We start from the raw sequence: 27308 nt of genomic DNA on the forward strand, positions 1-27308 counted from the left end.
ACTGCAGTCCAGGAAAATGAAAGTTTATTTGAGAGGGTGAAGGCTTTTGCACATGGAATGAAGTTTTGATAAGATGCCAGTCACACTCAGCCCAGCAGCATGACCACAATGGGTCCATGTCTCCTATAAAGACCCAGGTCTCAGAAAGGACTGCGACTTTCAAGGACCCAAATCTTACAAAACACTGCCCCCCCACCCCGTGCCTGATCATAGCATGCTGCTCAGTCTCTAGTGCAGTGGCCTCAAGCTGGTCCCTAATAGGTACCCCAGACTCTGTGAGAGAACCCCAACACCGAGAGTCTTGGAGTGGGGTCCCAGTACAGCACTGGGTTGGGTGTCCCAGGCGATTGTAATGTGCAGCCAAGGCCACACTGCACTGCAGAGAGGAGAGGTCATGTGCCACGTCTGAGCCCACTGCAGGGAGGCAGCACCTGTCTTTCCATAATTCTGAGCTTTCCCATTCTATTGATGACTTTTAGAGCAGTATCTGACCAGGAGACTATCAACAAAAAAAGAAAAGACTGAAAACGAAAATGCCCACCCAGCATGATATGAGAAGTAAAACACAGGAAAGAACCTCGGGCTGAGCAGGAAAGCACAAGACGTTGAAGCCTGGCAAATTCTATTTCCCGCAAAAGAATGAAATGTCCATTAAGAGGATGGATTTAAAATGTATATTTTTCAGCTGTTTCATCAAACATGAAACAGCTTCCACCTTTGACAGGCTTCAGACAGGCAGACATTCGATAAACACGCTTTACCTCCCCGCCGCGGAAACCAAAAAGCCAAAGAGCCAAGCTGCCCATTTTACTTCCAGAAAGCCACTTTAGTTAATAGGACAACAGCTGGAGACAGATGACCAGGTGTGTCATTGGGAAGCTATGAACTGTAAGAAGGCATCACAAAATGTCCCAAAAGAAAATCAGATGATAAAAACAACAATAGAAAAACAATACAACACAAAACAAAAAAAGAGAATGGTAGATATTTACAGCCTCCATCTGCAATGGGATTTGGATCCTACTTTCAGCATAAAACAAAACCAGAGATGTGCACGTCTCGATGTGTGTGTGTGTGGGGGGGGGTTTCACAGATGGAGCTGGTGCCAGCCAGTTTGGGGGGAAATATTCATTCTAAGAAGGGAAATATTCATTCTAAGAAGGGAGAAATGTAGCCACCCATAGGGACTAGGACCAAAGATGGGTCTTCCCGAAGTTCCGCTACTTAACAATGACAACAGTGAAGGACCCGCAGAAATGACGTGTCACTATAGTTAGGACAAATTACTCAGTCACAGGCACTGGGTCTGGGAGGGCAGAGGCGGATGGCCACACAGTCAGGTGAGGGACACTGTCTCTGTGAGGTCAGAGGGGAAGCAGGGCTTCACAGCCTGAAGCTTCTGCAAATGCGTCTTCTAATAGTCCTGCGGAGAAAGAAAGAAAAGTTGCAACTTATTCACAGCAAGATGCTGATTTGACCCTGAGTCAAAAAAACAAAAATAACAAAAAAAATTTTGGAGGGGAATATGCTCAAAGAACATCATTACTTGACTGAAAATGGCCGTCTGTAACGTTGTATAATAAAATGTTTTAAAAACCTCACGGACAGCTGTGCTAGGGGATAGCTCTGTAGCTGAAACTTGTGCTTCCTATGAATACATCACATTTCACCTGAGGCCACAAAAAACATCAATGGAAATATCCATTCTGCTCACTACCAAAAAGAGCTAATTTATCATTAAATAAAATATTTTATTTATTTTTATTTTTTTATGTGTATGAGCCTGCATGTATGTGAGAGCAACCGTGTCATGCAATGCAGCAGAAGTCAGAAGAGGGCTTCTGATTCCCCTGGAACTGGAGTTAAGGACAGTTCACAGTCACCATGTGGGTGCTGGGAATCGAGCCCGGGTCCTCTGCAAGAGCAGTCAGTGCTCTTAGCCACTGAGCCATCTCTCTAGTCCCTCATTAATTATTTAAAGAGAAGTTTTGTTTAACAAAACTATGTGACTCATTTTCACTAAAAATTGTGTTTGTTTGGTTACATAGCTTTGGCTGGTCTTCAACTTGCTATATAGGGCAGGCTGGCCTTGAACTCACAGAGATCCACCTGTATTTGCCTCTACCCCTGGAGTGCTGGGACTAATCCAGCTCTAAAAACATTTTTAAGTGAAAGAACAGCTCAGAGTTGAAGTGTCCAGATGGACCTCCCAGACTCTGAGGACCAGAGCTGGGACCCCAGATCAAGAACACTCAGACCCCAGGACAATGATTTCTAATCATCTACAAGCTTGGCGGCCTTTAGGCTGGGATGTACTGTAGCTCCCCCTTGCCTAGCATGGAGCAGGTTTGATCCCCAATACCACCAAAAAAATTTTTTCCCTTAGATACAATTTTTGCCAGTCTTCCTGAGTCACCTGACTGATACTTACAGCTCGGGGCTTTTTGTTTAACTTCAGATCAATCCTGTGGTAGGAAAATAAAAGACATTTGCATTTTAATGTACAGAAAAAGGTATAACAAGCAGCTACTGCATAGGGCACAAGCTATAACAAAGGCTATTTGGTTAAGTAAAATCCATACTCTTCATTAGGCTACACCATGATTTAGTTGTTTACTCAGATAAAAAGTATTAAAAATATGAGCAGATACTTTTGCCATAAGGCAAACTGGGTGACTCAAAAAGATATACAGCAGTTACAAAAGCCACATAATTTTTAAAAACTATTCCAAAGTTAAAGAAATTGGATTAAGAGGGCATGCTCTATGTTAATGTATTAGCTTTGTAACTATATCACTGAAAATGACTGAGACACGTGGTGATTAACAATAGGAAAGAGACTCAGAGCTTGTATTTTCAGATATGAAACACAAAAGAAATTACATGAATTTCAATTTTTAAATCTTTCCAGAGCAAAATATCAAAATCTTAAACTATTAATCTCCTTATGAAGCAAAGCCAGAAAATCAATTTAAATATGAATTAAAAGTACAGGTTATCTATTTAAAAAAGAAATCAAAATGCATAAAAGTGAAGTTTACTTAATTTTGCTTAAGTTATTAAATAAAATGTTACCTCCATCACGTTTTTCTGTTTTTAAAAAAAACTTCCCAGCCTAACCTAATATACATACCTACAATTAAACAGATAAACTATGGGTTAGAAAGGTCTCAAAAAGGCATACCGGTGTCTACACACTAAACAATACAGCACAGATACTAATTCAAATCAAACTTACTCAAAGTCATAATCAAACATGGCAGACGGGCTGAGGGGCAGCATTGGAAAGGAAGAAAGCAATAGAAATTAATACACTAATTGAATAAATTAGTCGATTAGCCATCCTACCAGATTTGCAGACACAAAGTAGCTTTAAGAATCTTAAGCCATAAGGTTTCAAACATCAAAGCACCAAAGACTGTGGTGGGAAGATTCCCTTCTCTCAGCGGATTCCAAAGCAGAAGAGTGGATGACAGAAGGAAAAGTTATTTCATTAGTCACTACAGATACCTGGAGCCTTTGTAACAGCTGCCAGATTCAGTGTTAGAATGTTTAAGATATTTGTAACGAAAAATGGAATTAGGGCATTAGAAGAAACAAAGAAAAAGGTTTAGTTATATAATGAAAGGTGCTTACAACTTCATATAACATACTTTCATTTAAATTAAAGATAACAAAAGCTTTGCACTTTAAAAATAGCAAAACATTTTGCAACTTTTTGTTCATGTTCTAAACGTCCAGAAACACCTGGTTCCTCCTGCAGAATTCCTCCTAGAATTGGGGATCGAATGGCTGCATTTGTGACAGTTTTTCCACCAACGCTGCCTCCTAAATTGGTGATGTTCACTGGTAATTCTTTTTTTTTTTTTTATTTTAAATTTTAAAATTTTAAAAAATGTTTAAAATTTTACATGTATGAGTGTATTGCCTGCATGTGTGTAAGTGCACCGTGCAATGTCTGCAGAGGTCAGAAGAGGGTGTCAGATCCCCTGGAACTGGAGTTATGGATGGTAGTTAGCAGCCAAGTGGGTGCTGGGAACCGAACCCACGTCCTCTGTGAGAGCAGCCAGTGTTCTTAACCACTGATCCATCTCCCCTGCCCCATTAAGTCTCTCTCTCTCTCTCTCTCTCTCTCTCTCTCCCCCCTCCTTTTTTTTTTTTTTTTTGGTCTTCTTTTGAGACAGGGTCTCTCCCTGTAGCTGCAGCTGGCCTGGAACTCCCAGAGATCCGCCTGCCTCTACCTCGAAGTGCTGGGATTAAAGATATGCACCACCACACCTGGTTTGTTGATTCTTTTTTTTTTTTGTCTTTTTGAGACAGGGTCTCCCTGTAGCCCCAGCTGTCCTGGAACTCACTATGTATACCAGGCTGGCCTTGAACTCACAAAGATCCGCCTGCCTCCCAAATGCTGGGATTAAAGGCGTGCACCACCACGCCCGGCTGTTAATTCTTTTTTAATGAGACAGTGCAGACTGACAGAGACCTTGACATACTCCTGCCTCATCCTCCAAATGCTGGGATTACAGACATGTGACATCTTCCCAGTAAGGCAGCTAAGGCACTGTTTATATCAGTGTAGCAACTACGAATACCCAACTCTGCAGAGCCCCCATCAAAACAAAGGCTACTGGAATCCATGAGCACCAAACCCAGAGGATCTGGAGGGAGCACAAGAAGAAGGCCATTCTGCACTGTCAACACTGCATGCTGTGGTCTGGAAAATCAGAGCAAACATTAGCCTCAAGCATACCACTGGCCCCTTGCTGATTCTGACACTGTTCAGACTGTAGACAGGCAGTCAAACAATACTCAATGGCTATTCTCCTACTAGACAATGTTTGAGTGCCAAAACTGAAGAAAGCTTAACTTAATACTACCTATACAACAGCTTCGCTTAGGACATTTCTGAGCCTAAACACTAGTCTAAGTAGGATTTTTTGTTGTTGTTTTCCTTTCAAACTGATTTAATTTTGTTCACATATTAAAACCAACTTTATGAGCTAGCTGAGTGGTAGAGTGTATCTACTTAGCCAGCACGCTTTGGTGGTAGCACGGCAGCACATGTTTGATAACCCCAGCACTTGTGAGTAAAGTAGAATGAATTTGAGGCCAGCCTGGGCTATAATAATGAAACCTTGTCACAAAAACACACAATTTTTAAAAACTTGAAAAAAAAGGGGGAGGATTTAATCCCAGGCAGAAGCCGGTGAATCTCTGTGAATTCAAGGCTAGCCTGGGCTATATATTAAGAACTCTGTCTCAAAAAATAAACAATCTTGGGTTTGATATAATAGTAAAAACCTATAAGAGCAACTTTTATATTTTTTAAAATTTATTATTATTTATTTTTATGTGTATGAGTGTATTGCCTGCATGTATATAAGTGCACCTGAGTTGTGCAATGCCTATGGAGGTCAGAAGAGGGTGTTGGAGTTCCTGGAACTGAAGTTAGGAACAGTTGTTAGCTGCTATGTGGGTGCTGGGACTCAAACCCAGGTCCTCTGCAAGAGTAGCCAGTGTTCTTGACCGCTGAGCCATCTCTCCAAGTCCCTAAATTTTTTCTCTTTAAAGACAGTAGGACTTATTATTTAGATATATAAAATACAAGAATTCAAAAAGCTGATTGTTTGTTTTTTTAATATTTTATTTATCATTTATTTTTATTTTATGTGTATTCGTGTATTGCCCACATGCAGGTAAGTGCACCCATGTCGTGTGGTGCCCAAGGAGGCAGAAGAGGCTGTCAGAGTCCCTGGAACTTGAGCTTTGGATAGCCGTCAGCTGCCATGTGGGTGCTGGGATTCAAACCTGGGTCCTCTGCAAGAACAGCCAGTGTTCCCAACCTCTGAGCCATCTCTCCAGCCCCCATTTTTTATTATTTTTATGTGTATGAGTGTTTTGCTTCCATGTATGCGAGTACACCAGTGTCATGTAAAGTACACAGAGGCTAGAAGAGTGTGGCAGATCCACTGGAACTGGAGTTACAGACAGTTGTTAGCCACCATATTGGTGCTGGGAATAGAATCTGGGTCCTCTGGAAGAACAGAGAGTGCTCCTAATCACTGAGCCATCTCTCCAGTCTCAAGTTGATCATTCTTGAATGACAAAAAATTGTTATATGCATGATGCTCAGGTTCAATCCCCTGTAGGTGTCTGTGTGTGAGATGTGAATTTTTTTTTTTTTTTTGGTCTTTTTGAGACAGGTTCTCCCTGTAGCCCCAGCTGGCCTGGAACTCACTATGTAGACCAGGTTGGCCTCAAACTCACAGCCATTCCCCTGCCTCTGCCTCCCGCTCAGGTTCAATCCCCTGTAGGTGTCTGTGTGTGAGATGTGAATTTTTTTTTTTTTTTTGGTCTTTTTGAGACAGGTTCTCCCTGTAGCCCCAGCTGGCCTGGAACTCACTATGTAGACCAGGTTGGCCTCAAACTCACAGCCATTCCCCTGCCTCTGCCTCCCGAGCGCTGGGATTCAAGGTGTGTGCCACCATACCCGGCTAATAAAATTTTTATATTCCAGGAGAGCAAATTCATGCTGTTTTTCCATACACGTCTGGCACGTGGTAGGTACTCAGACGTTTGCTGAACAGCTTCCTGGCTACACTGTCTAACTACACAGGCCACCGCACACTGGAGCAGGAAGCACTACTCTAGGTGCCAACTCACCAGCCTACCCAATGTTCTACCCTGTTCTCAAGTGTACTAAAGGTGGCAAGAATCCAACAACCTTGGCCCACTGAGGGGCCACGTGGGATTCTGACCTCCTAAGAAAACGGCCCAGCACCACTCGCCTCTCTTGTGGCAGGTAAGCCACATATAAAAATCTGAGGATAAAAACAACGTCCCCTTCCTGAGCAGGACATTGCTTATGAGAACAATTCCAACCATTATCTTTATAAAGGCTGAAGTGCTTCTAGAAGGAACTAGTTCTTGGGGCCAGTTAAGGAGATTAAGGAAGCAGTGCTAGTCCCATGGAAATTTAATAGAAAACAGCAAGAAATTTAAATGTTATGTCTCTCTAACTCCCTTTGATCAGTCAACAGCTGATCGGATCAATAGCGAAAATGAGGTATTACTTGGAACAAACAGCTATCTAGAGAACACTGATCAGGAATGCCAAGTCCCAGGTACTTTCAAGGAATTTTCTCCCTATTCCAGACATTCTGAAATAGGAAAATAATTATTTTCAAACGACAACAAAGTAAACTTAATAAAAGCAACACAGAAGAGAACTCTTAATTATCTTGCTAATTTGTGTGTGCTAGCTAGTCAGCAAGTCCCCCAGGATCTTCTGTCTGGGCCTCCCCAGTGCTGAGGTTACAGGCACACATCACAGCACCCACCTTTTACATGGGTGCTGGAGATTTGAACTTTACCAACTGAGTCATCTCAGTCCACAAAATACTTTTTAAGAATATGGTTCTTGGGGGATGGTGTGAGGGCTCAGAGGTTAAGAGCTCTGGCTGCTCCTCAGAGGACTCAGGTTCTAATCCCAGCACCCACATGGCGGTTAATAACCATCCAGAACTCCAGTTCCAGGGGATCTGATGCCCTCTTCTGACCTCCACAGGCATTGCACAATACAGGTACACTTATATACATGCAGGTAATACACTCATACACATAAAACAAAAATAATTTTTCTAAAAGATTATGGTTCTCTTTGTGGTTCTGCTTGTGATAAGCTAACCCCAAACCCATCACAATGCTCCAATAACATACAGCAGGAAAGGAGGCAACTTTTACTATTTCTTACTAATTTTGAGATTAGCATGCTGAGTTTTGGTTTGCTGAAAAATATTAAGAAGTCCTTTGTTATTATTTATTTGGAGGAAATATTAATTGTGCAGCTTTAAAAAAAGACAAGAAAAACTTAAAAGAATCAGCTGATGCCAAAGAGGTTCGAATCAGTTAAATTTAATTCTGCATTCTCCCCAGGGCCAGGCTGTGAGGTCACAGTGCAACACCTTGGGTGCAGGAAGGGACACCACACAGCTTCTAAAGTAATATAATCTATCAGCCAACCAGAAGACAGGGAGCCCCCCCTCCCCAGCCCTGGACACCCCCTTCCACGAGTGCACCACCCTCTGGAGCACACTGTGAAATTCTCATTATCTGAGGTAACAGTCCAGTGTCATAAAAACGCCTGGCAGAGTGAATGCTAAAATCCCCTGTGAGACATCTGACCTCTCTCTCCACTGATGTCATTTCCATCTGCAAAATAACAGTGCGCAGATGGTTCCTACGTAGGAGTTCCTATGAAGGGGCTTTACAGTGTTTCCCCGTACCTGAAGGCAGCATGCTGCAGAGAACTACAAAATAGAAAAGTTGTAAGGAATCAAAGAAACAAACCTGCACTGAGAAAAAGGCAGGTCAGCTCAGCTCTCAGAAGAGCAAACATGACTCTATCCCACATCACAGCTTCCCAATGACCAGGGGGGGTCATTTTTCAAGCACCCATTTCCCTTTCTCCCTCTTCCTCGTCTCAAAGGACCCATGTTGGGCAGTTCTAAGGAAGTCACATTTCGCACTAGGGACACCAAAATATGCCAATAATCTTTCAGGGTTTCACCCGCTCCTCCCTCACAGCATACCAGCCCACTTCACTTGCCACAAAGAATTTCTGCCACCCACAGTGCAGCTCTGCCACAGTCCTAAGCACTTTGTTCTAGCCAAGTCCCTCCCCAGCAGGGGGTCTCGGAGTTCAGGGACCGGGTGGGGTCCCTGCCACTGACCTGTGCCGGTTTTTATTCTTCCGTTTTTTGTGGCTGCTGTGGTGACTCCCTGAGGAGGTAGAAGAGGCAGCCTTCTGGGGCTTCACTCCCTGCACAGAGCCGTCCAGGTCCTCTGGGTCCTCAGGGGCAGGCTCGTTCTCCTGATTGTGGAAATCTGGAGAAGCATCACTTTCTGTCCCGCTCCCTGGCTCCCCTAGAGGGAAGAACACACAAGTCTCCAGGTCCTCATCAGTCAGTGGCACAGACTCACATACACAGACACACAGACACAGAGAGACAGAAACAGAGACAGAGAGAGAGACAGAGAAAGAGAGAAGACAGAAGCAGACAGGAAGATACATTCAAAGTATCAAAGCTAGCACACAATAGCCCAGTTCCTGAAAAAACACATACACACACAGTCTGTAACAGTGTAACCAGATACAGCAACACTGGGACTGCCAGAGGACACACCCACCCCTTCTGTCCCCCACTGTATAAAAGCTACTTCCTCGTTTTTTGTTTTGCTGAGACAGGGTCTCCCTGTAGCCCCAGCTATGTAGACCATCCCAGGCTGGCCTTGAGCTCACAGAGATCTGCCTGCCTTGGTCTCCCCAGTGCTGATAAAGACCACTTTAACAGAGTATGCTAATGGGAATAAGAATTACACCCAGAGGATGAGGATGGCCTTGACAAAACTGCCAGAGCTAACCCGAGTTCCTTCCCAAACCACAGAATTGTAGTTTTCTAAAAAGAATGGGTGAGGGACATCAGGCAGCTCACAACTGCCTGGGGATCCTATGCCCTCCTCTGGCCTCTATAGGCACCAGCACACATGATATATATTCACACATACACATACAGCATAAACTTTTTAAAATTTAAAATATTTTGAGAAGTTTTTGAATATTTTTTTGAGACAGGGTCCTATGCTCAGGTGAACTATGTAGTTAAAGATGACCTTGAACTTCTGATCCTCCTGCCTCCACCTGCTGAGTGCTGACATTACAGGCATGTGCCACCAACCCGTCTTTTGCTGAAAAAAAAAAAAAAATTTTTGTTTTTCGGTCTTTTTGAGACAGGGTCTCCCTGTAGCCCCAGCTGTCCTGGAACTCACTATGTAGACCAGGCTGTCCTTGAACTCACAGAGATCTGCCTGCCTCTGCCTCCCAAGTGCTAGAATTAAAGGCGTGTGCCACCACACCGGCAAAAAATTTATTTTATTTTAGTCTTTTTGAGACAGGGTCTCCTTGTAGCCCCAGCTGGCCTGGAACCCATTATGTAGAGCTGACTGGACTTGAACTCACAGAGATCTGCCTGCCTCTGCCTCCTGAGTGCTGGGCCTAAAGGTATGCGCCACCATGCCCGGCTGCTGAAAAAATTTTTAAAGATTTTTTTTTTTAATTTATGTGTGTGCACATGTGCGTCTCTGTGTACATATATGTCTATGTAAGTGTACGTGAACAAGTGTTTGTGTAGAGGGGTACCCTTGGAGGTCAGAAGAGGGTGTCAGATCCCTTGGAGCTAGAGTTACAGGTATTTATGAACCGCCTGATGTGGGCGCTGGGATCAGAACTCCAGTCCACCAATTTGAGCAGCTAGCACTCAACCACTGAACCAGCTCTTCAACCCCAATTTCTTTTTCCTTTTGGGAATGCTGAGGACTGATCCCAGGGCCTCAGGCATGTGATGTAAATGACTTACCACTAAGCTATACATTTATCAAAAACCCAAGAATGCTTAAACAAAGCAGTAATAATGCTCTTCAACTGACATAAATCCCCAATTTTAATATACTACTTAAAGTGCCAGGTAAGGTGGAACATGGCTATAATCCAGCACTTGGGAAGTGAGGCAAGAAGATCTCAAGTTCAAGGTCAGCCTGGGCTACATAAAAAGATCCTGTGTCAAAACAACAACAAAAATCACGATGGAGAGATGGCTCAGAAGATCACTAGATGCTCTTGAAGATGACCTGGGTTTAGTTCCCAGAACCCACATGGCAGTTAAAAAACATCCATAACTCTGGTTTCAGGGAATCTGACCCTCTCTTCTCACCTTTGCAGGCACTGTACACATGTGGAGAATCCCTAGAGGCTCACAGGCCACTTGGCCTGGCCTTCGCAGCTCAGTGGAAACAAGTCCAGGTCTGTCTCAAATAAGATAGAAGGTAAGGACCAAATCCCAAAGATGTCCTCTGAGTTCTACAAGCATGCCATGGCACATGTATGCCCAACCCCCCTATACTGCCCCCACATAATAAATATAATCCTCCCACCCCCTAGAAAGCATAAGAAACAGCCAGATCTCAGAAATCATGAAACAAATTTGAAGACATTTCAGGAAAGCAACAGGAGAAAGAGCTCCAGTACTATGAGGCTGGAAACTATCCTAACACTCTGACAGTTTGAGAAAAAAAACCACTTCACTTAAAACCACCGAAAGAGCTGGGTGGAGTGCACACACCTGTAATCCTAGCACTCGGGAGGCTGCCAAAGGAAGATGGCCATGAGTTCAAGGCCAACATGATCTACAAAACAAGACCCTGTCTCAAAACAAACAACAATAACAACAAAAAAATAATCGTACAACTTCTCAGTTTTACAGTAATCAATACTATGGTGCTCACAGCATAAGCATAAACATATAGATTGAGGCAATAGAATTCAGTCCAATATAAAACCTTATGTCTGCTGGGCATGATAGTGCACACCTTTAATCCTAGCACTCAGGAAGCAGAGAGGCAAATGGATCTCTATGAGATCAAGGCCAGCCTGGTCTATACAGGAAGACCCTGTCTCAAAAACAAACCAAAACAATGGGGCTGAAGAGATGACTCAGTAGTTAAGAGAACTGACTTTTCTTCCAGAGGACCCAGGTTCGAATCCTAGCACCCACATGGTGACTAACAACCACCTGTAATTCCAGTTCCAGGGCATCTGACATTCTCTTCTGACCTCCACGGATGCAACTGCCTACATGCAAGCAATACACTCATACACATAAAATAAAATATTAAAAACAAAACAACTTATGTTTAAGGTCAACTGATTTCTGACAAAGTTAACAAAACAATTCAATGCAGAAAGAAGTTCTTTTTGTTCAAGGCCTGCCTGAGCAACACAGCAAGAGTCCATCTCAAAAAAGTAAAATTATGGTTTGGTCATGGGGCACACCCCTTCAATCCCAGCATTTATGAGACAGAGGCACATGAATTTCTATGAGATCAAGGCCATCCTAGTCTAGAGACAGAGGCCAGCCTGGTTTACATAGTGAGTTCAAGGTCATCAGCCAGGTCTACACAGTGAGACCCTGTCTCACATACATATATTCTCATATTCATTCTCTCTCTCTCTCTCTCTCTCTTTCTCTCTCTCTCTCTCTCTCTCTCTCTCTCTCTCTCTCTCTCTCTCTCTCTCTCTCTCCCTCTCTCTCTCTCTCTCAAAGATATAATAATGGCCAATAAACAGCCCAGAAAGATATGTTAAAATAGCACCAACTGGGGTAGAGAGAGGGCTCGAGAGCACTGGCTGCTCTTCCAGGGGACCTGGGTTTGGTTCCCAGCACCCACGTGGCAGCTAAAAACCACCCTTAACTACAGTTCCAAGGGATCTGACACTCTCTTCTGACCTCCACAGGCATTGCACACACATGGTGCACATGGTGCAAGCAAGACACTCACACACATAAATAAAAAATAGAAAATAGCGGGGCTGGAGAGATGGCTCAGAAGTTAAGAGCACTGGTTGCTCTTGCAGAGGACCAGGGTTCAATTTCCAGCACCCACATGGTGGCTAACAACCATCTGAAACTCTAGTTCCAGGGAATCCGATGCCCTCTTCTGACCTCTGTGGCATTACATGACATGGGTGGGTGTACTTACATACATGCAGGCAATACACTCATACACATAAAATAACAATTTTACCTGACTTACACTACAAGCACATATTACTTTTCTAGTTTAAAAAAAAAAATCTAAGCCAGATGTGGTTGACACACACCTTTAATCCCAGCACCGAGGCAGAGGTAGGTAGATAGATCTCTGTGAGTTCAAGGTCAGCCAAGGCTACATAGTGAGAGCCTGTCTCAAAAAAAATCAAAAAACAAAACAAACAAACAAAAACTAAGGAGGGGCTTGAGAGATGATTCAGCGGTCAGGAGCACTGGCTGCTCTAGTGGAGGACCTGGGTTTAGTTCACAGCAGTCACATCAAGTGGCTCACAGTCACGGGTAGCTCCAATTCCAAAGTATCTAACATCCATTTCTGGCCTCCGTGGGCACTGCACGTATGTAGTGTACTTACATACATACAGGCAAAAAACTCATACACATAAACAATTTTTTTTTAAACAAAAAGAAACCCAAATACTAATAATGAATTTATCTAGAAAGAAATCAAGCTGGTATGGATCTCTGTGAGATCAAGGCCAGCCTGGTCTACATAGTGAGTTCCAGGCCAACTAAGGCTACAGGGAGACCAAAATAAAAAATAAAAAAAGAATTAAATCAAAGGGAAAATCCATTATAATAGCTTCAAAAATAAAACAGAATGCTTAAGAATAAACCTATATCCAAGAAGGTAAAAGTTAAAAGATATGAAAAAAGAAATTAATGAATGGGCAGAATTCATATTGTAGCAATCTGCAGATTCAATGCAATCCTCATCAAAATCCCTGAAGTTCTTCATAGAACTAGAAAAAAACAATCCTAAAGTTCATATGGAAACACAAGAGACCACAAATAGCTAAAGCAATCTTTTTTTGTTTTGTTTTGTCTTTTTGAGACAGGGTCTCCCTGTAGCCCCAGCAGTCCTGAAACTCACTATGTAGACCAGGGTGGCCTTGAACTCACAGAGATCCACCTGCCTCTGACTCCCGAGTGCTGGGATTAAAGGTGTGTGCCACCACGCCTGGCAGTTAAAGCAATCTTTAGCAGAAAGAGCAATGCTGGAAGTACCAAAATACCTGATCAAATTATATTAGAGAGTCATGGTAAAAACAGCCTGGTACTACAGAGAAACCAACATGTAGACCAATGGACCAGAACAGAGGACCTGGAAAAAATCCAGTTACAGCCACCTAATTTTTGACAAAGCTGTCAAAAACAAAAACAGGAGAAGAGACAGCCTTGTTAGCACATACTGCTGGGGGAACATTTCCTCGAGCAGAAGAATGAAGACAGATTCTTACCTCTCACCCTGCATAGAAATCAATTCAGCATAGATCAAAGACCTTCATTCAAGACATGAAACTTAGAAAGCTAGAGGAAAATATAGAGAAAACACTTTAAGACATAGGCACAGGTGAGGACTTTCTGAACAGGACTTCAATAGCACAGGAGATAATCCCAAGAATTTTTAAATGAGTTTGTATGAAATTTAGAAGCTTCTGCACTACAAAGGAAAGCACCAGAGTGAATGGACAGCCTACAGAACGGGAGAAAATCATTGTCATGTATGCATCAGACAAAAGATTACTATCCAGAATACATATAAAAAAACTGGGGCTAAAGGAAATGACTCAGTGGCTAAGAGCACTTGCTGTGCAGTCATGAGGACCAGAGTTCAGATCCCAGCAACACAAAACAAGTCAGGTGTCTTGCCCATGCCAGGAACCCAGCTCTGAGAAAGGTGGCGTAGGAGGCTCACTGGGGTTTGCTGGTTTCCAGCCTAGCAGAGAAAATACAAGCTCCAGGCTCAGGGAGTGATCCTGCCTCAAAGGAATAGGCAGTGCTAGAGGAGTACAGCTAAACTTAAAATGATGTGTGTGTGTGTGTGTGTGTGTGTTTATATGTGTATCTGTAGGTCAAGAAACTAGAAAAGGGATCATGAGGGGAAGAAGAAATCTTAAGGAAATAAGAGACAGTAACAGAAAACATGTAGACAAAAGAAGCAGGTTCCACCTACGGAAACAAAGGGAATCAGCTGGAGAGAGGGTACAGGAGAGGGCAGCCGGGAAGGGAACCAATGAGACAGGGAGGGGCAAGGCCTTATGAGCCTCATCTCTAAGAGTTATGAAAGTGGAGGTGAGCTGTCATACAATACTAACACCACCCCTACTTTTCAGATAAGAACACTGAGGCTCAGAGCTGGAGAGATGGCTCAGTGGTTAAGAACACTGGTTGTTCTTGCAGAAAACCAGGGTTCAAATCCCAGAACCCACATGGCAGCTAACAACTGTCCATAACTCCAGTTCCAGAGGATCCAATAGCCTCTTCTGACCTCCGCGGGCATTGCATGACATGGGTGTACTTACCTACATGCAGGCAATACACCTATACACATAAAAAATAAAATTTAAAAAAAAAAAAAAAAAAAACACCGAGGTTCATAAACCTTGTGAGAGGGAAAGAATTCAAATCAAGAGAGCACAGCTGGGCATGGTGCTACATGTCTTTAATCCCACTACAGAGGCACTAGATGCGTCCCAAGCGGCCAGGGACACAATAGTGACAGACCCTGTCTCAAAAAAGATCGGGAGGTGCGGGGGAGGATTGAAGTATAGCTCAGGTCAACACAAAACTACATGGCCTTATAAAAGAATGAGCCCAAGTTTTTAAACTGAACCTCTCACTGTAACATAGGGGCTATTTAGGAGGCAGAAGGAGCCCAAGCTCAAGGTCTACTTGGGTTACAGAATGGTTTCAAGTGTACTAATAGGTCTCTGTTAATATTAGACTGCATGTATTAAATACAAATTTTAAAAAATATTAAAAAAAAAATATATTTTATTTATTATTTTTATTTTATGTGTTTGAGTATATTGCCTGTATGTGTATAAGTGTACCTATGTTGTACAGTTTCCACAGAGGTCAGAAGACGGTATCAGACCCAGTGCTCTTAACTGCTGAGCCATCTCTCCAGCCCCTTAAAAAAATCTTTTCTTAAAATACAAGTGTTGGAGCCAGGCGTGGTGGCACACGCCTGTAGTCCCAGCACTCGAGAGGCAGAGGCAGGTGGATCTCTGTGAATTCAAGGCCAGCCTGGTCTACATAGTGAGTTCCAGGACAGCTGGGGCTACAGGGAGACCCTGTCTCAAAAAGACCAAAAAAAAATAAAATAAAATAAAACCAAGTGTTGGAAACACTGGCAAAGAGACAAAAAAGACAAGGGCATGACTACAAAAGCTCTGCATCATAGACAGGGTGACAGAAGGACAAAGGACTAAGCTAGTAGGGGTTGGACACCTAGGGAGAGGGAAAGACTAAAATCTGAGACAGGTAAGAAAGGCAAATCGTGCCTCAACTCCAATTCTGAAAGACAATGAGAGACAAAGGCAGCCGGTTATCCATCTGGAGTCAGTTGCTATGGGAATACCAAGTCAAGAGGCAGGCTGGTCACATTCTATAGGCACACTCTGTGTCTATCTGTTCAAAGCCCCATAAGTACAGAACTCATCTGGGTCACTTCTCTGATGAGGTAAAATCCAACGCCATAACAGTGTCTGTCCCAAAGAACTGATATGGACATTAAGAACCATAGGAGTCAGCTGGGGATGTAATGCAGTTGGCAGAGTGCTCACCTGGCATGCACAAAGCCCTGCCTGGGTCTGATCCCCAGCACCACATAAACCAGGATTGATGACACAGGCATGTCATCCCAGCATTCAGAAAGATCAGAAGTTCAAAGTCATCTTTGGCTACCAGACCCTGTCTCAAAAGAAAAAATAACCGTGAAGGATGTAGCAAAAAAGCTATGAGCATTTCAGAACCACATAAAACAGTAATGGGTTCTCTTTCAAAATCTGTGTTTTAGTTGTTGGTCTGTTTTGTTTTACAGTGCTGAAGACTGAACTCGGGGCCTCCTACAAGCTAGACAAATGTTCTGCCACTGGGATACCGCCCCCCAGCCCAAGACTTGTGTTTTAGAATTACTAACCTGTTGCTGATGCATATGATGAGGAAAAGAGGGGAGGGTGCTAGGTACTATTAAAATACAAATGGCCACCACGAAACAAGAACAGATTTCTTCTTTAGCAGATGAGGAAGTCTACTTGCGGCAGGAAAGGAGTAGCTGCTACGGGTTGTAACTTCCCACCAGCACCAAGGTATCCAGGGGAAGGGAAGGAAAGGCTCAACACTGGAGTGAGGGAAGTGGGGAGGAGAGGCTGTGCTTCAGAGAAGCCCAACAAAACCAACAGCAGAGCCCCTGCTGCCCTTCAAAGGCAGCAAGATAAAAATCTGCCTGTTTGCTTTTCTTTGACTCTATTCTTTTTACAAAACTGTACAATTTGCATAAAATTCTTTGAGGACGGTGCAGATCCACTCCAGTCAGGTATATATGAAGCTAAAAAGCAGAAATTTTGCATTTTTTAAGGAAATTTTCATGAATGGTTTGAAAATAAAATGCCAAAATTGCAAAACTCTGAAATTTTCAAAATGTAAAAAGGTACAAGGCAAAATTCTGTGTTGTTCATTCCCTGAGATGAAAGGAGTACTAAGCAGAGCAGACAGTTCCTCTCATAGACTGGAGCTTGGTATGAATCACCTGGACTTCCAGGAACCCTCAGGCCTTGTGCTGACTTTGGAGAGGTTCAAGTTCTGGTCCCAAAAGATGGTCCAGCGGGCAGAGGCACCTGTCACAAGGCCTGCCAATCCACATATGGAAGGAGAGAACTACTGACTCTGACAAGTTGTCCTCTGACCGCTGGGTGTGGGTGTGTGGGGATATATGTGCCCAATTAAGTACATGAATAAAGTACATATTTTTATTACATAGAGGTCCAATCACCTAGCAGAGGCAAACTACATTTACTTCTCTGGAAGACAGGACCTTCATCCTAACCCTCAAATGATGTTACTAATACTGTGTATACCCGGGTTCCACTTCTGTAGAATCAACCAACTACACATAGAAAATACTCAGAGAAAACTCCATCTGTACTGAGTACATAGTCATTCCCTTGTCCTTATTTCCTAACAATACAGTCTAACTATGTACACTGAATTGGGTCTTGTAAGCAAATCGAGATTCAAAGTACGTAGAAGAGGGTTAGGGTGTGGCTCACAAGTAGAGCACGTGTTTAGCATGTTTAGCATGCAGGATGGCTCTGGGTTTGATTTGCAGAACTGCAGCAGATAAACAAATAAGCATCTGGGAGGCTGTCTGGATGTTATGAACAGATACTGTATCATTTAAAGTGAGGAACGGCCAGGCCTAATGGCGCATGCCTTTAATCCTAGTACTCCAGAGGCAGAGGCAGGTGGATCTCTGTGAGTTCAAGGCCAGCCTGGTCTACATAGTGAGTTCCAGGCTGGCTGGGGCTAAAGGAAAATCCTGTCTCAAAAAGAAAAAAAGTGAGAAACTTAAGCCAGATGTGGTAGTACCACTTTAGTCCTAGCACTTGGAGTTCAAGGCCAGCCTGATCTACATATCAAGTTGCAGGTCAGCCAGGGCTACACAGTGAGACCCTGTCTCAAACAAATTAATTAATTGAGAGGCTGGAGAGATGGCTCAGTGGTTAAGAGCACATAGAGCTCTTACAGAGGACCCAGGTTCGATTCCCAGCACCCACATAGCATGTAACAACTGTCTGTAACGCCAGTTCCAGGTTGACACAACACCCTCTTCTGACCTCCGTGGGGGTCAGTGCATGACATGGGTGCACTTACATACATGCAGGCAATACACTCATACATATAAAATAAAAATAATAAAATATTTTTAAAAACTTAATTAATTGAAATAGAACGATAAACTTACAGCCAGGCCTAGTGACTCATGCCTGCAATCCCAGCACCAGGAAGGCTAAGGCAGAGGGCCACTGTGAGATTGGAGAAGCCTGGGCTACCCAGTAAATAAGAGACCAAACTGGGATACAGAATAAGACCCTATCTCAAAAAACAAAAGTGAATGAATAAAAAATAAGATGAGGAATTGGGGCATCTCTGGGTTTGTGCATCTACAGGAAGGTCCTACAATATCCCATAGACAGCAAAAGATGACAATGCTTTTAGTTACAGTGAACAGTACATAAAGATAACCTTATGATATCTAGGAACCTAGATGTCATAAGTACTAGCTGGGAGAAAGCATAAGAAATACACTCACACTTTCACAGAGGTCTGGGGCGATGGCTCAGTGGATAAAATGCTTGCCACGCTAAGCGTGAGGACGTGAGTTCCAGGCCCTAGACCCAGGCAAAGTGAGATGCAGTGGCTTGAATCTGTCATTCCAGTGCTCCCAGTGAGATGGGAGTCAAGACAGAAGAACCCTGGAAGCTGGTAGGCCAGCCACCCTGCAGATGCAGCGAAAAGCAGAGAAACTCTTTCTCAAAAACAGTGGGAGGTAAGGACCAACACCCAGAGTTGTCCTCTGACCTGCATACCTGTACCAGCACTCACACAAGCATTCACACACATCATACATGTATACACATCAAAAAGACTGAAAAAAAAAAAAAGACTTCAGAGATTTGAATTAAAATTACAAAACAATGCTCAAAATGCTTAAAGACGCTGTCACCCTAGACCAGAAAACTCCCCAAAGACTAATAAATTTACTCAGGAATAGTAGAGCATTTTCTCACTAGCCTCACATGTGACATGGTGAACTTGGAGCACATTCAAAGAGACTGAGGCAAGGGAAGATTTTACAGGCAAAACGAGGAAGACTGGCACTTGAAAAAAGCAAGATGGCCGGGCGTGGTGGCACACGCCTTTAATCCCAGCACTCGGGAGGCAAAGGCAGGCAGATCTTTGTGAGTTCAAGGCCAGCCTGGTCTACGTAGTGAGTTCCAGGATAGCTGGGGTTACAGGGAGACCCTGCCTCAAAAAGACCAAAAAGAAAAAAAACAAGATGAAAATTAACTTTAGAAGAGCATGAGTGCATCAGGCGCGCAACCCCAGTACTCGGAGCCTGAGGCAAGAGAGTCACCAGGGTTCAAAGACAGCCTTAGCTATACAGAAAGATCCTGTCTTAAAAACTAAGAGGGGAGGGGCCTGGAGAGATGGCTCAGTGGTTAAGAAAGTACTACTGTTCCAGAGGATCAAGGGTTCAATTCCCAAAGCCCAGATAGGGCAGCTCACAACCACCTGTAACTCTAGCTATAGTGGGGGCTGATGCCCTGGCCTCCACTAACAGCTTCACACAGGTGGAGACACACACACACACACACACACACACACACACACACACACACACACACCCCACTAACAGCTTCACACATTCCAAAGGGAGCCCATGTTCTCTTCTGGTGTCTGTGTCACACACACACACGCGCGCACACACACACGCACACGCACACGCGCACACACACAAGCATGCGCATAATTAAAAATAATAAAAAACAGGTTGGAGAGATGGCTCAGAGGTTAAGGGTGCTGGCTGCTCTTGTAGAAGACCCAGATTCAGTTCCCAGCACCCACAGAGTAGGTAACAACCGCCTATAACTCCAGTTCCAGGAGATCTAATTCCCTCTTCTGGCCTCCTCCTTTTGAGCAGGACACATGGGACAAAACATACATGCAGACAAAACATACATATAAATAAAATTTAAATACATCTCTTAAAATAAAATTTTAAAAACATATTGCTGAAGATAACGAGCTTTGGCTGCAGGACATAGAAAAATTAAGCTAGAACTGGCCTCCTCCCTTCATGATAGCTTTCACAGTGAAGGTACTATGCAGGCTGCTGGGGGGGAACTGCCATCAACAATCTTACTCAGCTACAGATCTTGTGTTACATTACCAACATGCCAGGCAAGACGCGTCCACCAATACAATAATGACATGGCTGTTCTGGGGACAGACAACCACTTTATGACTGGATGTGAGGACCATTCCCCAGGAGGTACTGTAAAGCTAGTCAAAAGCCCAAGGCTAGGGAGGTCACAGGCCCTAGTGAGGAAGCTACTGCTGCTGGAATTTTGTTGTTGTTATTTTTTTTTTTGAGACAGGTCTCCCTGTGGCCCCAGCTGGCCTAGAACTCCTATGTAGAGGAGATCCACCTATCTCTGCTTCCTGAGAGCTGCGGCCACACCTGGATACTACTGCTGTATTACTAAGTAAACAGGAGATGCCTATGAAACTACATTGTAATTTATATTTATGACCATAGATTAGTTTTTCTGTCAGCTTTGATCACAGAAGCTTCTTTCTGCAGTAGGCAATGACTTACAACTGGTCAAAGTGCTGAGAATAGGTGACTACTGAATGTTTAACCGTGAGGGGGTGGGGGGCACATCTACATTACCCCTCCAAGGTTCCAGAACATAGCAGATGAGAGCAGAAGGCATACTGGAGTGGGGGTCGGGGGGGAGGGTAATGTGGAAGATTGTCTCCCAGGCAGACATGGCCTTGAACTGGTGAACTCACAGAAGCTAAGATTATCACCACAAGACTGGCCTGTCAAAATTTCCTCATGGAGCAGGGAAGAACTCACAGATCCCTGAGGACTTAAAGGGCATTAAGGTCAGTTGCAGGGAGGGGCTTATAAGGCCCCACCCCCTCCCAGAGAATCCACCGGTGGTTAATGGCTGCTGGAGGAGGGCCAGACATTGACTTCCAACAGTACAGCTGTGCCAAGTTGGCCATACTCTTCTCACCCTGTTCCTATAAGTAACCCCAATTAAACTCACTGCTTCATTAAAAAAAAGACAAGAGACTAGAAAGGAGACTAGAAGAGGAAGGGGAGCAGCAGGAGCGGGACGGTGGACAAAGAGCATAACGGGGGTGAATATGATTGATCATTTTCATATTCATTAAATGGGTTATGACATTTTCATACATTATATACATGTATGAAAATGTCATAATGAACCCATTATTATGTCAAATTAACACATGCTAATAAAACGTTAAAAATAAAAAGGAAAAGGAAACAAGCAGTGAGAGCCAGGCATGGTGCAGCACACCTGTAACGTCAACAATCAGAGGCAGAGGGCAGCCAGATGTGGGTGGTGATACACCCCCTTCACCCCTAGCACTCAAGTAAGCAGACTTTCTGTGAGCTTGAGACCACCTAGTCTCCATAGACAGTTCCAAGCCAGCCAAGGCTATATAGTAGGAGACCCTGTCTTAGGGAAAAAAGAAAATTAAAAAATGTCAGGTGTAGTGGTATATGCCTTTTATCCTAGCAATCAGGAGATACAGGCAGGCAAATCTCTAAGTTTGAGGCCAGCCTGGTCTACATAGTGAGTACCAGGCCAGCTGCAGCTACAGGGAGACCCTGTCTCAAAAAAAATAAACAAATAAATAAAAGTAAAGAAATTAAGTGGAAAGTAAGGTTGTTGGGGAGATGGCTCAATAATTAAAGGACTTGGAGCATTTGAGGAGGTAGTTGTCAGAAAGGAGTCAACGACAGCTTACTGCGCGCTAAAAAAAAAATGGAGAATGGAATTACCACAACAAGATAGTGAACAGAAAACTTCTGAAGGAAACAGAATACTGTTTCGACAAAAAGTTTGAATGTGACCAAGAGAAAATACCTAAAGGCAAGGCAGGACTAAAGCCAGGAAAGAGTCTGGTTAGAACAACAAATTTAGAAATCTGGACACAGAGATAATAGTTAAGTCCCAGTGGTTCTAACGTCCAAACTACCAAAATCCTTTTTCCTCAAACCACTGCCCCAATGCAACCCAAAGCTCTGATCCTACAACAGGACAGAACATGTGAAAGAGCTCCAGTAGCCACACAGCTGTGAGAAGTCCGACACACAGACCACACGTGGATACAGCCTGATTCAGAGAGCACAGATCCACACCCACCACTAGAAATCACAACAGCAATGAGACCATCCAAATCCACACAGAAATGGTCTGTAGTAAATAAATGGTGTCCATTCTCCCTTTTAGAGTAAAGACACAAAGGGACACTTAGAATTGCCTAAGAGTTATTAAGTTGAGCACTAAGAATTTATTAGGTACCCTTGAAATTTCCTATTAAATTGTTACTGAAAAAGTTTTCATAACCAGATGTGGTGGTATATGTGGTGGTATATACCTATAATCCCAGCACTCAGGAAGTGGAGGCAGGGAAATCGGGAGGAGCAAAAGCCCAGCCTCAGAAAAAAGAAAAAAGAAAAAAAAAAAAAAAGTCAACAAAAATTCCTAGGAATTTAAGACCTATCGGTAGCAGTGACAAGAGCTAGATGTCTTTCAGCCTCTCGGCTTCACGGGAAAGAAATGGTAGGAAGCCAGTGTGTTCTTCCTCAGAGAAAGGCGGCATGGTGAAGATGCCCAAAGGCATCCCAACTTCTAGAAGGAAAAAATCAGAAAAGATGCAGTCCTCAAACAGACTTACTCTTTTCGATGAGCTGGTCCTGAACTCCTGCCAATGCACTTACTGCCTATAAGAAAAACCACTGGTTACTAAACAGATCACCACAGACCCCAAGAGAGCAACCCACCCAGGGAGGAAAGGAAAGGGAAAGAAAATCCACATTCTTCAACAAAGGATGACAGAAAGACACCCCCCACCACCACCACTCACAGCTGCTGAGGTAACTGAAGATTTACTGAAGAGCCGCTCTGCTTCCTTAAATTTCCGGTTCCTCCGATCGTTTTTGCTATTGGAGTTTCTAAAACACACAAAATAAGTGCTTGAAGCAGGCACCGAGCTATGTGTTATGCTCAGCTGGGGTCCCTGGGACAGAAGTAGATGAGTGCTGTGCCTACATGTAAGTGTACCACATGTGTGCAATGCCCATGGAAGGCAGAAGAGGGTGTCTGATCTCCAAGAACTTGCGCTAAGGACAGATGTTAGCAGCCATGTGGGCAGTCCTCTGCAAGAGCAGCCAATGCTCTTAACCCCTGAGCCATGTCTCCAGTCCGTCCGTCCGTCCTTCCTTCCTTCCTTCCTTCCTTCCTTCCTTCCTTCCTTCCTTCCCTCCCTCCTTCCCTCCCTCCTTCCTTCATTTGGGTCTTTCTGAGACAGGGTCTCCCTGTACCCTCAGCTAGCCTGGAACTCACTATGTAGACCAGGCTGGCCTCAATCTCACAGAGATCCACCTGCCTCTGCCTCTGGATTGCTGGGATTAAAGATGTATGCCAACCATTCCCGGCTTCATTTTTTTTTTTTAATTTAATATATTTATTTTATGTGTATGAGTGTATTGCCTGCATGTATGTGAGTGCACCTGTGTCATGCAATGCCACGGAGGTCAGAAGAGGGCTTCAATTTCCCTGGAACTGGAGTTAAGGATGGTCTGTAGCCGCCATGTGGGTGCTGGGAATTGGACCCCGGCCCTCTGCAAGAACAGTCAGTGCTCTTAACCACTGAGCCATGTCTCCAGCCCCATCATTCTTTTTTAAATGAATTATTTATTGTGTGTTTGTGTATGATGTATGTATGTATGAGGGCAGAGCACAACTTTCTAGAGTCTGTCTGCTCCCTCCACCTTTATGTAGGTCCCAGTGATTGAATTTGTGTGGTCAGTCTTCATAGCAAGCATCTTCATCCACTGAGCCATCTTGCCAGTCCGATTCTTTTTTTTTCTTAACCAAGTTCCATTTAGGAATGCCTCTGATCATGTGGACTGATTCAAACAACCTTTATGGTGACCGCCTACAAACTAATGCTTTCCAATCGATGGTACATGCCCACCACAGGTGAGATCACTTTAGCTGCTTCACAAATATTGTCACATATTTACTTATTCACTTGTTTTGTTTTTAAGGAGCTGAGGGTCCTCAGGGACATAGTGACATGTCTTGTTTGTCATCAGAACACAGAGCAGCACCATCCCATGGATGGCAGCCTGGCCTCCCCAGTCCAAATCCCTCTCCCCACTCTAATATGCATTCCCGTATTCATGTGGATGTTTACGATAAAAATGGTTAGTACCCTGAGCAGTGGCACATGCCTTTAATCCCAAGCACTCAGGAAGCAGACACAGGCAGATCTTTATGAGTTAGAAGCCAGCCTGGTCTATAGAGTAAAAGACCCTGTTTCAAAAACACCAGAGGGAAAAAAAAAAAAAAAAGGAAAAAGGCTAATAGGGTCACGTGAAAGAGACAAAGGAAGGCTGAGGATGTAGCTAGGTTGTAGTGTGCACAGCACTAGGTTCAATTCCCAGCAGCACATACACCAGATACGATGCCCCATGCCTGTAACCCCAGCAACTCAGGAAGCAGAGGCAGGAGGATAAAATGTTCAAAGGCATCCTCTGCTACATAGAAAGCCAACCTGGGCTATCAGAGAGGTTCTGTTTCAAAAAAAAAAGACAAAAGAGGCTGGAGAGATGGCCCAGCACTTAAGAGCTCATACTACTCTACCAGAGGACCCAAGTTCAATTCCTAGCACCCATATCAGGCAGCTCACAACTATCTGTAATTCAAACTACAGGGTATCCAATGCCCTCGTCTGGCCTCCAAAGGAACCCTCACTCACACATACACATACACACAGTCACACATGTAATTAAAAAATTTAAAAAAAGGGAAAAGCTGGATGTGGTGGCACATGCCTTTAATCCCAGCACTAGGGAGGCAGAGGCAGGCGGATCTCTGTGAGTTCCAGGCCAGCCTGGTCTACATAGTGAGTTCCAGGCCAGCTGGGGCTACAGGGAGACCCTGTCTCAAAAAGACCAGAGGGTGAAAAAAAAAGAGAGAACAGCCAAATGCAACATGTGAAGGAGAACTGTACTGTGACAATACAATGCAGTATTAATTATCTAGGATGATCACTACAGTTTTGAAGCAGCAATGTCCTTGTTCTTCTCCAGAGGTAACTACTAATATATTTAGGTGTAGAGTTTCATGAAAGAGCATCTAAGTTTCCAATGGTCAGCAGGAAAGAAAAAAGTACAGAGGAAACAAGAATGTAACTACAAAGGAGTAGCACGAGGGAGATCTTCATGATAATGGAAGTTATCTTTCATATATATAAATTTATGTGTTGTGTGTACGTGTTAGTGGGCGCAGCACACATGTAGCCCTTACGTGACAACTTTCAGCTGTGGGTCCTTGCCTTTCACCTTTGTGAGGCAGAATCTCTCCTTTCTACAGCACTGTGTACTCACACTAGCTGGCCTGCAAGCTTCCATCTCTCTGTAGGAATACCTTCCAAATACATCTTTCTTTTATAAGATCTATTTTTTTTTAACTTTTTTAAATTTTTATTTATTACTTTTATTTTACAGGTATTTGTGTATTGCCTGCATGTAGGTAAGTGCACCCATGTTCTGCAATGCCAGAGGAGGTCAGAGACGCTGTTGGATCCCCCTGGAACTGGAGTTATGGACAGTTGTTAGCGGCCATGTGGGTGCTAAGATTCGAACCCGGGTCTTCTGCAAGAACAACCATTGTTCTTAACCACTGAGCCATCTCTCCAGTCCCTTAAATCTATTTTATTATTTTTAATTATGTGTTTATGTGTGTGTCCCTGTGGAGGCATGTGCGCGTAAGTGTCCACAGAGACCAAAGGAGGGCATTGGATCCTTTGGAGCTGGAGTTACAAGTATCAGACATGCACCAACATGGGTGTTGGGATTTAAACTCTGGTCCTCTCCAAGAACAGCAAGTGCTCTTAACCACTGAGCCATCTCTACAGTCCCTGCAAAGTTGCTACCAAAACGAAACATCCTACAGATAAATTAGTAGGGCACAAAAGGTCCAATACTGCTTTTGACACTCACTTTTGGTTGGTCAGATACCGATCCCAGCCCCGGATAATATTGCCATACATCTGAGTGTCTTCCAGGTAGCTTCCTTCAAAAGCATAGATCTGTCTCTCCAGGTTTGCAAGTGTTTCCTGAAAGATGGAAAAACAGGGACATGGAAAAAGTCTTAAATACAAACATTAAGCATAAGCAAATTAAAATCCTGACACTAAACTTGTAAAGTCAAGCTTATTCACAATGAGCTGTTTTTGTAGATGCAATGGGGCTGAGGGACCCTTATGAACAGAATGCGATCTGTAGCCTGTTCTCATAAAAAGCACAGAGATAGCAGGGCGTGGTGGAACACGCCTTTAATCCCAGCACTCGGGAGGCAGAAGCAGGCTTATCTTTGTGAATTCAAGGCCAGCCTGGTCTATATAGTGAGATCCAGGACAGCTGGAGCTACAGGGACACACTGTCTCAAAAAGACCGAAAAAAAAAAAAGCACAGAGATAGAAGATTCTGTATCTACTTCAGTGGGAAACTCGCTATCATGGGCTGGACTGAGACAGAAGTGAGCGGTCTCCATTTCCCACTCATTAAAGGTGTCGCTACCAGGAGTGGGAAGGGTGAACAGATTTTCAAAATCATCTTTTCGGCAGCAACTGCTCCGCTCCCCGCAGGCTCTAGAAGGGCCGCCCGCAGCAGGATGCCAGTTGCTATGGAAACCTGGAAGGGCAGCTTCAGGTGAGCTGGGCCTCCCGGAGGCGCAAAGAAAAAGGCGGGAGCCGGGAGGACGCAACCTTCAGGGTGCCTGGGGCTCCGGCTGCGCATCAGGATCCCAAATTCCCTAGACTGCGTCCTGGGTCCCCAGCTTGTCCCCTTCCAGATGTTCCCACGCACATAACATCCCCGGCCATTGAAACGCACCGCTCGCAGATCTACCGCGGGTACCCAAAGGAACACGCGCCCGCATCCTCGCCAGGCCGGGCTCTGGCCGCCTCCTATCCACCTGCTAAGCCCAACGACCGGGAGAGGGCGGCCGCCCCCGCCTC

The 27308-nt window shown here is 44.0% G+C and overlaps 1 protein-coding gene across 6 annotated transcripts in view; it reads right to left on the bottom strand.

The window, feature by feature from the left end:
• Window positions 1–7: 7 nt before the first annotated feature.
• Meaf6 (MYST/Esa1 associated factor 6) overlaps window positions 8–27308 on the bottom strand; it is a 27638-nt gene continuing 337 nt past the window's right edge. The window contains exons 2-10 of one of the 6 annotated variants that reach the window (XR_003846611.1): window positions 26290–26405; window positions 23145–23232; window positions 22956–23001; window positions 9673–9747; window positions 8733–8925; window positions 8286–8309; window positions 3076–3133; window positions 2432–2465; window positions 8–1423 (exon numbers count right to left, since the gene is read on the bottom strand). Coding sequence is in view for 3 of the 6 variants with exons in the window: in XM_029554612.1 (XP_029410472.1) it covers window positions 1415–1423; window positions 2432–2465; window positions 8733–8925; window positions 9673–9747; window positions 22956–23001; window positions 23145–23232; window positions 26290–26405 (561 nt within the window). In the remaining 3 variants the exon portion in view is untranslated. Of the gene's footprint in view, window positions 1424–2431; window positions 2466–3075; window positions 3134–3238; window positions 3269–8285; window positions 8310–8732; window positions 8926–9672; window positions 9748–22955; window positions 23002–23144; window positions 23233–26289; window positions 26406–27308 lie in introns of all 6 variants that reach the window. The other 5 variants (XR_003846612.1, XR_001872849.2, XM_008850202.3 and 2 more) reach the window with 5 other exon arrangements.

This window comes from Nannospalax galili, unplaced genomic scaffold (assembly GCF_000622305.1).
Source record: "Nannospalax galili isolate Female #2095 unplaced genomic scaffold, S.galili_v1.0 scaffold944, whole genome shotgun sequence".
NCBI classification, from domain to species: domain Eukaryota; kingdom Metazoa; phylum Chordata; class Mammalia; order Rodentia; family Spalacidae; genus Nannospalax; species Nannospalax galili.